The sequence below is a fragment of the Chrysochloris asiatica genome, unplaced genomic scaffold (genome assembly GCF_000296735.1).
Source record: "Chrysochloris asiatica unplaced genomic scaffold, ChrAsi1.0 scaffold00287, whole genome shotgun sequence".
Taxonomy (NCBI): Eukaryota; Metazoa; Chordata; class Mammalia; order Afrosoricida; family Chrysochloridae; genus Chrysochloris; species Chrysochloris asiatica.
This window is the reverse complement of record NW_006408805.1, coordinates 1,869,521-1,883,822: the sequence shown is the minus strand read 5'-3', so window position 1 is coordinate 1,883,822 and position 14,302 is coordinate 1,869,521. Positions and strand designations below refer to the sequence as shown.

Below are 14,302 nucleotides of genomic sequence, written 5' to 3'. Positions count from 1 at the left end.
CTAGACGTTTCTCCTCCCATTATATAATTAAAAAAAACAACCACACTGGCATATCACTGTCATACTTAGACATTTTAATCTTAATTGCTTAATAATCAAATATGCAGTGTTCAATTTTCACCCAGTCTCTCTCTCTTTTAACCATTAAGTTCACCTTAAGTCTTACATAGTCTCTATTGGAGTGGGTCTTAAAATGTGATCCATAGGGAGCTTGAAGATTCTTAAAGGGAATCTGCAAAAAACCCCATTATTTAAATAATAATAATCAGACAAATAATATTTGCCTTTCTCACTGTGTGATACTTACTCTGATGGTGTAAGAGCATGGTTCTCAGCATGAATCAAGACAATAGAAATAAACATCAGTAATCACTCTATGTTGTTGTTAAGTGCTGTCGAGTCGATTCCGACCCATGGCGACCCTGTATAGGGTTTTCAAGGAGCAGCTGGTGAGCTTGAACCACTGACCTTGCAGTTCAAATGACTTTGCTGTCTGACGCATTAATCCACAGCGCCACACCAGGACTCCTCTGGTAGTGTAGTGGTTACGAATTGGGCTGCGAACTGCAAGGTCAGCAGTTCGAAATTACCAGCTGTTCCGCGGGAGAAAGACGAGGCTTTCTGCCCCTGTAAAGATTTACAGCCTCGGAAACCCTGTACAGGGTCGCTATGAGTCAGAACCGACTCCACAGCACATAACAACAATCACGCTGTGCTTCACCATCAAAGACATATTTTAAGAAAAAAGTGTAAGTTTTACTTAGCAATGTCTTTAGTGTAGCAGTTGTTCTTATTCTAACTCAGCAATCCAGTACAGGGTTTCCAAGGAGCGGTGGGTGGGTTTGAACTGCTGACCTTGTGGTTCATACTGACCTTGTGGTCGAGTGCTTATCCTACAAGCACTACGCCAGGCCTCCAGTGAAGTAGTTGTTGTTAAGTGCCGTCGAGTCAGTTCTAAACCATAGAGATCTTGTATAGGGTTTCCGAGGAGTGACTGGTGAGCTTGAACCACCAACCGACTTTGCAATCCAGCGCATTAACTCACAGTGCCACACCAGTGGAGCAGCAGCAATTGTTAATTAAATCTTGGTGTGAGTACAAATCCTTTTATTTTTTGGGTAACAAAATAGGAAGTACGCATAAAGTGCCACTGCTGTATACTGAAGAATCGTTGTCTTGAAGCAAAACACATAAGACTATTGGGGTTTTAAGTTAACTAGTCATGTTTTTTGCCCTCAAACACCACTTTCAAGCAAAACAATTACTAACAACTATGGCTATTTAGAGTTGGGTGGCGCTGTAGGATAATGTACTGGATCACAAGGTTAAGTTTGAAACGCAAGGTTGGTGGTTCAAACGTATCAACCTCGGAAACCCTATATAGGGTCACTATGAGTCAGAATCAACTTGACAGCGCTTAACAACGACATTCTCAGGCATGGTCTCAAAAATTAATAATCTGGGCCTGTCATTTCAAAGAAAACAACTGATAATTGTTGCCACTGATCTCTGTATTTCCTAGTCTGGTCTTCTTATAAAAGTGGAAACATATACTATTGGTCCTTGGTGACTGACTTATTTCACTTAGCATTAGTCCTCTAGATCCATCTGTGTTATAAGAATACTGTTTTGATGGTTCATCCATGTGGTAGTATGTATCAGTACTTCATTCCTTTTTATAGCTGAATGGATAAACACATTTTGTTTATATGTTGGTCAGCTGATGGACATTTGGGTTCTTTCAATCTTTTGGCTATTTTAAATAATGCTGTTATGACCATTCTTGAACAACTTTTTGTATGGATATATGCTTTCATTTCTTTGGGGTGTTGTGGCTGTTTAATCATTTGAAGAACTGCCAGACTATTCTCCAAAACAGTTATGCCATTTTATATTCCTATGAAGGTAGTAATTTTCCACATCTATGTTAACACTTAAGGAGCTCTGGTAGCCTAGAGGTTACGAATCGGGCTGTGAACTGCAAGGTCAGCAGTTCGAAACTACCAGCTGTTCTGTGGGAGAAAGATGAGGCGTTCTGCTCCCGTAAAGATTTAAAGCCTCAGAAACCCTGTACAGGGTCGCCATGAGTCGGAACTGACTCCACAGCGCATAAGCACTTATTTTCAGTGACTGCCTTAATAAGAACATGAAAAACACCAAATAATGGTGAAATAAGCACAGCTTGACCAAGGTAAATGATGTCACTAAGAAGTACAATAGAAAAAGTTTTTGGTAAGTGCTATGACATACATTAGTGTAACCATATTACTAAAAAATAGTAGTGTGGTTACATATGTATGTGAGTATGTGGACATGTACACATATATTTATATATACATCCATACATGGATTCGGCACTATAGGATAAGCTCTAAAATATCAAAATATCAGTGGTTCAAACCAAAATATCAGTGGTTCAGACACCTCAGTTGCTCCTTGGGAACCCTATACAGGGTATCAATGAGTAGGAACCAAGTCGCCAACACTTAAAAACAAGAATACATCCATACAAATTCATATATACAATAAAGCACATAGGCACAGACACACATTTCTTAGACTTAACCAAATACCTCATGGGATTGGTTTACAGGGTCTGAAAGCTTAGGTCCATAGTATGCAAAGTTTACGTTCTACATCCTAGTTTAGTGAGTAGTGTCTAGGGTTCTAAAAGCTTGCAAGCAGCTATCTAAGATACAACTACTGATTTCATTGTATCTGCATGAAAAGAGAAGAATCCACAGAACTAATAGTCTACACAACCAACAGCCTCATTTACCTTGAGACCAAAGAATTAAATGGTACTCAACTATCACCACTGAACCGACTCGACGGCTCTTAACAATAACAATAACAACAACTATCACCACTGACCATTCTGAACAGGAACACAATTGTTGACAGGCGCTGTGAAGTTGGTTCTGACTCATAGCAACCAAATGCACAACAGAACAATGCCATTGCTGCGATCACTGTGTCAATCCACCTCACTGAGGATCTTTCTCTGTTTCTCTGACCCTCCACTTTACCAAGCATGATGTCCTTCTCCAGGGACTGGTCCCTCCTGATAACATGTCCAAAGTATATGAGAGATGAAGTCTTGCCAGAACGTTCTGGTTGTACTTCTTCCAACACAGATGTGTTTGTTTTCTGGCAGTCCATGGTACTTTTAATATTATTCTCCAACACCATAATTCACATGTATCAATTCTTCCATGATCTGCCTTATTAACTGTCCAACTTTTTTTTTTTTTTTTTAAAGCTTTTATTGTGAATTGAGTGATAAGTTTACACAGGAGAACATCCAATCTATTGTATTTTGTTTCATTGCAATGATTACAATCCCCTCCAAAGGCACATTCTGCAAGCCAGCCTCCTGGCCACCAGAATACAGATTTTCTCTTTCCATGAGTCTAGAGTCCTCAGCTGCTCTCTCTCTCCATGTGCTCACCTCTGCCTCCATCTCTGGCATTGCTGCTTCTCTGGTTAGGTTCTGCTCATGCTCTTTTTTTTTTTTTTTAATGTTTTCTTGTGAATTATATGATAGTTTAGATGAGAGAACCTCAGTTCCATATTCATTCCATGGTATATCATTACATTGCCATGGTTCCAATCCCCTCCATGCCTCGTCTTCCAACCAAAGGGCATATCCTAGAAGCCCGTGCTCTACCCTTCCCCCTCAGTCTTCGGCCCACAGTTCCTTTCCCTCTCTGGATCCAAAGTCCCCAGCCGCTTCATACCTCCTTGTCATCATCTCTGTCTCCATCTCAGGCATCCCCGGTTCTTTGGGTGGGGTCCCGTTCTCGGCTCTTATCCGTTGGTGGTCCCAGAGACCTCCGCTCTTAGACTGGAGAAATAATCACTCTCTTCCTTGCTACAAAATATCAACCCTTGCATTTCCAACACTCACAATTGGTCTTGATAACCATTATTCACTACAGTATCGCACGTTACCCATCTGTATTTCATTTCATCAGCTCCACCTAGACAAATTGGATAGTACTCACTGGTGATTCTGCCTTCCTCTGCTCATGCTCTTTTGATGGTCCAAGGGTCCTCTGTTCCTGGATTGTAAGATTAACTACTTGCCCCTTTTTGTTATCTAACTTCTACCTTTACAGTTGTGACAATTGCAATTATTCATGATAACAATTACTCACTATTGAATCAAAAGAATCCTATTCCTATCTCCTTTAACTAGACCCATCTAACAAGATGAAAAACGATTCCAACTTTTATATGCATACTAGGAAACTGAAAATACTACGGCGCACCTTAGTCTTCAAACTGGTATCTTTGCTCTTGAACACTTTAAAGAAGTCTTGTGCAGCAGATTTGTCTAATGCAACACACTGTTTGATTTCTTTACTGCTGCTTCCATGACTCTTGATGGTGGATCCAAGCAAAATGAAGTCTTTGACAACTTCAATCTTTTCTCCAATTATTATGATGTTATTTAATTGTTCAGTTGTGAGAGGAGTTTCATTTACTTTATGATGCAATCCACACTGAAAGCTATAGTCTTTGATCATCAATATTGCAAGTCCTCTTGGCTTCCAGCAAACAAGATTGTATCATCTGTATATTGCAGGTTAATTAATCTTCCTCCAATCCTGATACCATGTTCTTCTTTGTATAATCCAGCCTTTCATATTATTGCTCAGCATACAGATTGATTTAAGTATGGTGGAAGGATACAACCCTGGCAAACACCTTTCCTCATTTTGAACCATTCCGTATCTCCTTGTTTTGTTCGAATGACTGCCTCTTGGTTCATGTATAGATTCCTCATGACCACAATGAAAGGTTCTGGAATATCTATTCTTGGTAATGTTATCCATAGTTTGGCATGATCTAGTCAAAAGCCTCTGCCCTAGTCAAAAAAGCACAAGTAAACATCTTTATGGTGCAGATAAATCCGAATAGAATGGGAGCAAAATGTGGAACAGAACTCAAATCCTTAAAAAGTCTACATTAAAAAAAAAAAAAAAGTCTAGATTTGCTGAACCAGTTGAAACCAAAGTTTCTTGTGACTATCACCCTGAGGTAATCTTTAAGAACCTAAATTACTCCAAGAGAACATCTCTTAGCGAAATAACAGACTGGCTCATTTTGTATCTTTTTTTAAAAATGTTTTTATGTAAAAAATCATAGTTATGAGACCAAATTATCAATATTTACTCAAAAGCAAAGAGAAGAAGGCAAGGGGGCAGGGAAACTGGAGTACTGGAAATGGAGTAACCAGAGTAGAATTAATGAGAAAAATGGACACATTGTGAAAAATGTAACCAATGACACTGAACAAATTGTGCAGAAATTGTTAAACAGGAACTTAATTCACTATATAAACTTTCACCAGAAACAAAATTTCCATTAAAGGAAAAACAAAACAAAACAAAAAACTGGCCTGCTTTATCCATAAAATGGTAAGATCTACACTCTTTCTGAGGTTCCCTAAAAAGAACACATGCTGAGAAATGCAGCTTTTATAACAGTAAGTGTGGAAAAAGTAAATGCAAACCAACTAAAATAATACAAAGCACACATAATAGGACACTGGTTGCATTTTTGTACATATAAAGTCTTCCACATCTATATTCACTTCTGTCTCTCTCTCACACACACAGAGACATCTAAATTGAAATGGAGTCACAGTAGGGTTAGTAAAGTAGGGTCCATAATAGACATTTTGTAGAAGAGTCAAATGTGATGCAAACTCACAATGTAAAAATGAAAATCCCTGTTACATTTAGCATGCTAGTCATGGTGTTAAGAAATCTTAAATGTCATGGCACATAGGAGGTTACTTACAGGAGAGAGTTTCTGGATGAGGTCATGGGCAACATGAACAAGGTTCTTGTCTTCATGGAGACACTTCTGAAATTTTTTGCTCTCCTCATCTTCTAGTAGATCAAAATCAATGGCAGCATCTAGTAAGGCCTGAATTAATCCCTTCCAGGATTTTAGGGCTGGAACCTGAGGAGCAACTGCAGCACTGATGCCTGTTCCAATCACCAGCACGAGCTCCCTAGGCTTCTTAGTTTTTAAACTTGGAAGCAGCTTCCTGAAAAAGTGAAACAAGATGATGGGGAGCATCCAATATATATGAGGCACATGGAAAGAAAATCTGACTAAAACCATGAGTTTAGCTATAAAGTCTGTAGCAGCAAAGATGGCAAATACATTTCTGACAGTTCTCCAAACTTGCGTAAGCAAAAGGACCAGATTATTGTGCTAGTGTTGCAAAGGAAAAAAATGATTTCAGGAATCCTAAAAAGTAAGCTTGAAATCAGTTTTCTCCTTTCTACTGCTCTCAGCCTATGAAAACTATTAGTATTATAAAAAGATACAAGTATAGCTCAGTAGAATTCTAAGAATGAAACTATATTTTAAGCTGATATTAAATTTCAAAAGAATATGTTTGATTTGGATTTCAGAAAGAGAAGAAAAATGGCCAAAATTAAATACTGTTGGTAAACATAAGTATAAATGAAAGTCAATAAAAATTTTAACCCAGATTTTTGACATTGTTATGATAAAATTGGACATGAGCTAGTCAGTTTGGGAACAAATCTACTCTCACATTTCTACACTTCCCCAGGAAAGAAAAGAAAAAGAAAATGACCATCAGAATTCTAAAAACACAGGAACCTCACACACCTGAATAAACAAAAAAAATAAAGAGCCAAAGGACATAGCAAAAAGGGAAAACCATTCCTTTCTCACCATGACAAAGCACAGGCAGAGGTCTGTCCTGAAGCTTACATGTGAAATAGCATGGGTATAAGCTTTTGTTGGCTTTTTTGTCCCACCTTCCCTGCATTCCAGAGACTGTATTAAAATCCCTGTTTGAACTGTTTCTTCACTTTAATTACTATTGCTGATATACTGTTAGTAAAGAAACTACCTTCCTGAATAGTCTGTCAAAATAATAATAAAATGGATAAAATCAGTAACTGAATTTTAGTATTAAAAATCCTAAGAGAATTTAATTTTTAGTTTGCTTTTAGTTTGGGAAACCTGTTTAGGGTAAACAACTTCTAGATTGCAATCCTTATTCCCAATCATTGAATTCAACCATTTATTAAAGATGAAAAACCTAAGCATAATGCTATTTAGATACCCTGAACATACTGACTGAAGGACTGAGGAAAGCAAGGAGAACATGAAAAAACTTAAGAATTTAGAAAAGCAGTACAAGAACAAACAGCAAAATAAATGCAAAGCTTAAAACAATATAACATGTGCAAAAAGAAATCCAGAAGATTGATATTAAGAGCTCACAAAGTACACTATACTGAAAGAGCAAAGGAGTAGATTTAAATAAACAGAAATCCAAATCAGTGACCTGGAAGATAAATCTCTGAATATTAGTAAGCTAAAAGAAAAGTTGTTATTGTTATTAGATGCTGTCGAATCAGTTCCAAGTCATTGTGGCCCTATCGCACAACAGAATGAAACACGGCCCAGTCCTGCGCCAATCTAATAATTGTTGCTATGCTTGAACCCATTGCTGCTGTAACTGTGTCAATCCATAACGTTGAGTGTCTTCCTCTTTTTCACTGACCCTCGACTTTACCAAGCATGATGTCCTTCTCCAAGGACTGATCCCTCCTGATATGTTCTAACAATGAGAGACAAAGTCTGGCCATCCTGGTTTCTAAGGAGCATTCTGGCGGTACTTCTTCAAACACAGATTTGTTTGTTCTTTTGGCAGTCCATGGCATTTTTAGTATTCTCTAACACCATAATTCAAATGCACCAATTCTTCTACCGTCTTCTTTATTCATTGTTCAACTTTTGCATGCATAGGAGGATATTGGTTTGCGCTGGGCACACCTTAGTCCTCAAACTGATATCTTTGCTCTAGAACATTTTAAAGAAGTTGTGTGCAGCACATATGCCTAATGCAATGTCATTTGATTTTCTTGGCTGCTGCTTCCATGAGTGTTTGATGGTTGATCTGAACAAAATGAAGTCTTTGACAACTTCAATCTTTTCTCCACTTAACTTCATGTTATTTATTGGTCCAGTTGTGAGGATTTCTGTTTTCTTTACATTGAGGTAAAAACCCATACTGAAGGCTGTTGTCTTTGATCCTAAGTGTTTTAAATCCTCTTTGTTGTCAGCAAGCAAGGCTGTGTCACAGACTGTTAATGAGTCTTCCTCCAATCCTGATGCCACATTCTTCTTCATATAATCCATATAATCCAATTATTTGCTAAATATGCAGTTTGAATAAATATACGGAAAGAATACAACTTTGGTGCACACCTTTCCTGATTTTAAACCATTCACTCACTGTTCCCTTGTTCTGGTTGAATGAATGCCCCTTGGTCTATGTACAGGTTCCTCATGAGCACAATTAAGTGTTCTGAAATACTCATTCACCACAAAGTTGTCCATAGTCTCTAAAATTTATAGAATATTTCAGCATCTCAACAAGAAGACAAATAATCTATTAAAAAATGGACAGAGGACATGAATAGAAATGTCACTAAAGATGACATTCAGGTGGCTAACAACATATGAAAAAAAATGCTCAAGTTCATTAGCCATTGTTGATGTTAAGTGGTTTTGACTCCGTGACCCTGTATAGGGTTTCCAAGTAGCAGCAGGTGGGTTTGAACCTTGCTGTTAACATACTATAGCACCATACTAGGAGTCCTTGGTGGTGGTGGTGGTATGCCATGGAGTTGGTTCCAACTCACAGTGACCCTGTACAGCGTTTCTGAGGCTGTAAATCTTTATGGGAGCAGAAACCCTCATCTTTCTCCTATGGAACAGCTGGTAGTTTTGAACTGCTGACCTTGAGGTTAGCAGCTCAATTCGTAACCACTATGCTACCAGAGCTTGAGTTATAAATCAAAACAACAATCAGATATCATCTTACCCCAGCACTGATAACAAAGTTAAAAAAAACACATAGACCAAAAAATGCTCGTGAGGGTGTGGGAGACTGGGACACTCCTAAATTGCTGGAGGGACTTTAAAATGGTGCAAACATGTGGAAAACAGTATGACATTTACTCAGAGAGTTGAAAATAGAAATACTGTATAATCCAGCACTCCTACTAGCTCGTTTATATTTTCAAGAAATGAGCTGTGACACCAAAAGACACATACACATTCATGTTCAATGCAGCACTATTCACAACAGCAAAAAAGATGGGGACAGCCTAAATGCTCATCATCAACAAAAGGATGGTTTAAAGAAACTGGTGCATACACACTAATGAGCAATATGAATAATATGCAATGTCAAAGAATAATAATGAGTCTGTGAAACACCTCAAAACATGGATGAATCTGGAGGACATTATGCTGAGTGAAGTTGTTGTTGTTGTTATGTGTTGTGGAGTCGGTTCCGACTCATAGCGACCCTGTACAGGGTTTCTGAGGCTGTAAATCTTTACGGAAGCAGAAAGCCTCATCTTTCTCCCACGGAACAGCTGGTAGTGTCAAACTGTTGACCCTGAGGTTCGCAGCCCGATTCGTAACCACTATGCTACCATAGTGAAATTAGTCAATCACAAAAGGTCAAACATTACAGAAGACCACTGTAGAAAATGTTAAGAAAAGATTAGTTTGCTAACAGAAACGTTCTGTGGTGGTTACCAGAGGTAGGAGGGAAGGGAAAATTATTCACTGTTAACTTGGATGACGGGGAAAGCAATATAAAAATAAAAGGGAGGTTGGCACAGGTAAGAGTAAGATAGTGGAAGACACAGGGAGGAGTGTAAAAGTTAAAGTGAATAGAGGTAAATACTGTTAACTGATGGTACATGGAAGGGAGAACAAGCATTATAGTGACACAAGTATATGGATTGTTGAATGTGGGACTGAAGACCTGTTCTGTAAACATTCACTCAATTAACAATAAAAAGTTAAAGACAAAAAGGCTTCAGAATCAGGAAACAGGATCTGATATAAGAGTGATGTCAAGAGTTCTCAGGAGGATGGGAAAGGGAAAGTGCAATGTCAGCAATCCTGCAGACCACTTGCCCCGAGGGAAGGATTCAAAAAACAAATTAATCTGCTAATCTACTGTGTTTTAAGTATATCTGGGAGATTCAATTTTCTGTAACAGACAAAGTGTAAAAATTAATAACTCATGCTGTTGCACTGTAGGATCAGCACTGGACTGCAAACCACAGGTCGGCAGCTCAAACCCACCAACTGCTCCTCAGAAACCCTATAAAGGGTCATTATGAGTTGAAATCGACTTGATGGCAGTTAACAACAACAATAACAGAGAAAACAAAGCAAACAAAAAATGAACACATCTTTAACAAAATGGTGAAAAATAACTGTATAAGGAAATGTGATCATAGCACATTATTAGGCTCAGCTATGAATTATATTTAAACAAAATAATGTAAATATAAAAATCTGATTTAACCAAAAATTACAATTTAAAACATACTGTAAAACAAAACAAAACAAAATAAAACATTCTGTAAAGTTGTGGTGAATGTATGCAATTTGGGGAGACCTATAAAAGCAAGCTGAATCTTTTATAGTCTATAATTGTTGTTGTTGTTAAGTGCCATCGAGTCGGTTCCGTCCCATAGCGACCCTGTACAGGGTTTTTGAGGGTGTAAATCTTTACGGGAGTAGAAAGCCTCATCTTTCTCCCGCGGAGCGGCTGGTAGTTTCGAACCGCTGACCTTAAGGTTCGCAGCCCGATTCGTAACCACTACGCTATAATTAGGAATAAGTAAAACTAAAATTTAGTAATGTTAGGTGACATCCAGTAGGTACTAACTCATAGCAACTTTATGTACAACAGAATGAAACACTGTCCAGTTCTGCACCAACCTCACAATCATTGCTATGTCTGAGCCCAATGCTGCTGCCACTGTGCCAGTCCATCTCATAAGGGGTCTTCCTCCTTTTTAACACCCTTCACTTTACCATACAAGATTATCTTTTCTCCAGGGACTAGTCCTTCCTGATATTATGTCTGAAGTATAAGATATGAAGTCTGGCCATCATGGCTTCCAAGGAGCATTCTGGCTATACTTCTTCCAAGACAGATTGGTTTGTTCTTTGGGCAGTCCATGGTACTTTCAATATTCTCTTCCAACACCCTAACTCAAATGCATCAATTCTTCTATGGTCTTTCTTATTCAGTGTCCAACTTGCATATGCATATGCATATGAGGTTACTGAAAATACAATGGCTTGGGTTGGGTACACCTTAGTCCTCAAACTGATCACTTCAAAGAGGTCTTGTGCAGCACATCTGCCTAATAGAATGCGTCCTATGATTTGTGATTACTGCTTCCATGAGTGTTGACAGTTGATTTGAACAAAATGAAGTCTTTGACAACTTCTATTTTTACTCCATTTATGTGGATGTTGTTTATTGGTCCAGTGGTGAGGATTTTTGTTTTCTTTACATTGAGATGTCACCCATACCAAAGGCTGTGATCTTTGATCTTCATCAATAAGTATTTTAAACCCTCTTTGCTTTCAGCAAGTAAGATTGTATCATCTGCATATTGGAGGTTGTTAATGAATCTTCCTCTAATCCTGATGCATTTTTCTTCACATAACTCAACTTCTGGAATTATTTGTTCAGCATACAAACTGAATAAGTATGGTGAAAGAATACAACCCTGGTGCACACTTTCCTTATTTTCAACCATTCAGTGTTCCCTTGTTCTGTTTGAACAATTGCCTCTTGGTCTATGGACAGGTTCCTCATGAGCACAATTAAGTGTTCCAGAATATTCATTCTTTGCAATGTTATCCATACTGTGTCATGATCCACACAATCAAAAGCCTTTGTGTTGTCCATAAAGTATTACAGTATTTGACTTTATCTTCTTGAGTTGCCCTTTGAAAAAATTTAGTAGTACACATACAATATTTAGGAATACAATGTAAATACTAGACAAAGGAGATGAAAAAAAAAAAATTTACCAGTGTTGGTCTGGGGGGATGGGGGGGGGTGGGCGGGCATAATGATATATATTACCTTGATAAAAAAAATTAAATCTGAAACAAAAACAGTTCAGTTTTTTAAATAAAGATCAATATTAATGAAAACAGTTGTAACACAGGGCAAATTATGTTTCTTTATCTAACATTAATGCTAATTTACTAAGTCCCTCAGATTCCCTTCCATTGTTTACCTGGGCTTTTTGGTTGGGGGGTGTGCCATCATTGAAGAATCCAAAAAGTTCATCTATATCAGAGGCCTGGCTCCCTGTAGAAGCCATCCAGTTTCTACAATAGATTAAAAACCATGGATGATTAGATATTTAATGTATAGCATTCAAAATAGTACATACAGTAAATATTTTTGTAAGTTCTATTTTAGTAATAGTAATATTTTAGTATATTTTTAATAAACAAGTCCTGGTGTGGCATTGTAGGATAAATACTAAACTGCTAACCACAAGGTCATTGGTTCAAACCCACCAGCAGCTACTTGGAAATGCTGTATAGGGTGGCTATCAGCTGGAACTGATTTGACAGCATTTAACTACAACAAAGGTGCTTTGGAGATATCACCTGCTTTAACAGAAATTCATTAATTACCCAGAGTTCTAAACTTAAAGTATTAAACTCACTTAAAAATAAGTACCCTCTGGAATTATAGCATTTTGGTGCTCTATACTGAGATCTTGCTTTTGCGTCTGGATTGCCTTCTCAACCCAATGCCAACTTACGTCAATTATTCATCATCACATTGTGGCATCTCAGAAATACCTGCCATTCTCCTACCTGAGAAAGACTTGGGGAGGACTTACAGGATAAAACAACCCAAGAATAAGTGTGCTTTTGTTGTTGTTAAGTGTCTTCAAGTTGGCTCTGACTCATAGTGGCCCTATATAGGGTTTCCATGGAGTGACTGGTGGGTTTGAACTGCTGACCTTGTGGTTAGCAGCTCAATGCTTATCCTATGACACCACACCAGGACTTCAATAGCCCTTTAACAACCAAACCCCGCCCCCCCCTCCCCCAATCCACTGCCATGGAGTCGATTCCGACTCATAACGACCTTGTACAGGGATGCAAAAGCTGGACAGTGAATAAGGAAGATCGTAGAAGAATTGATGCCTTTGAGTTGTGGTATTGGAGGAGAATATTGAAAGTGCCATGGACTGCCAAAAGAACCAATAGATCTGTTTTGGAAGAAGTACAACCAGAGTGCTCCTTGGAGGCCAAGATGGCTAAGCTTCATCTCTCCTACTTTGGACACATTGTCCGGAGAGAACAGTCACTGGAGAAGGATGTCATGCTCGGTAAGGTGGAGGGTCAGAGAAAAAGAGGAAGACCCCAACGAGATGGATCAGCCAGGTGACATCATTGATGGCATCAAGTGTGGCGGCGGTAGTGAGGTTGGCCCAGGATCGGACATTGTTTCGTTCTGCTGTGCATGGGGTTGCTATGAGTCAGTTCCGACTCGATGGCACCTGACAGCAACAACAACATAGGGTTTCTGAGGTGATAAATCTTTTACAGAGCAGAAAACCTCATCTTTTCCCCACAAATCAGTTGGTGGGTTTCCACTGTGGACCTTGCAGTTAGCAGTCCAGTGCTTATCCTACAGTGTCACCAGGGAAATCACTTGGTCAAGAGTAGAATAATCAATAATAATTTGCTGATTGTTAAGAGGTTCCGGTCCTCAGAGGCAGTGGGCATGCCACTCTAGCTAATTAGAGTGGACTTGATTTTAAAGATACTGGGATAAGGAAAACCATATTATCAAGCAAAGATATATGGAAATTGATTAATTATCTTCAGGTGATACCTAGCAAAAGTACAATTTACTATGGAAATTGAATTATAAAGAGAATTTTATTTGTTCAAAACTTCATTGTTATTAAGTGTTGTTGAGTCAGTACAATTCATAGCGACTCCATATATGGTTTCTGAGGAACAGCTGGTGAGTCTGAACTGACAACCTATGGTTAGTAGTAGGCCAGTGCTTATTCTACACTGCCACACCAGGACACCAATAAGCTTCCTAAATCTAATGACTGTTGATTTTAAAATGGCAAAAATACTGTAAGTACATGAAGCGCCCAGCTGATAAGAGAGGGCATATGCATAAGAACCCACACTTGCAGATAATATCCACTTGACCTGGCTTCAATGACTAGACGATCCGAGTTCAACTAGAAGAAGAAAGAAGAGGTAAAAAACAGTAATCTGATACAATTTGATGAACTTGACCTATACCTATGGATGGAGTAGCTTAAAAGAGGGAACAAATCTTTACAGCGAGGATCATTCCCAACTCCTCCATACACAGAGTGGACAGGGATAGGCAACTTGGACAATG

At 38.5% G+C, this 14,302-nt stretch overlaps 1 protein-coding gene across 1 annotated transcript in view; it reads right to left on the bottom strand.

The window, feature by feature from the left end:
- FAM118B (family with sequence similarity 118, member B) overlaps positions 1–12,232 on the bottom strand; it is a 40,446-nt gene extending 28,214 nt beyond the window's left edge. Inside the window, 3 exon segments of the mRNA XM_006874571.1 lie at positions 5,812–6,064; positions 12,144–12,163; positions 12,165–12,232. Of these exon segments, the coding sequence (XP_006874633.1) occupies positions 5,812–6,064; positions 12,144–12,163; positions 12,165–12,230 (339 nt within the window). The 5' untranslated portion in view covers positions 12,231–12,232.
- Positions 12,233–14,302: the final 2,070 nt, after the last annotated feature.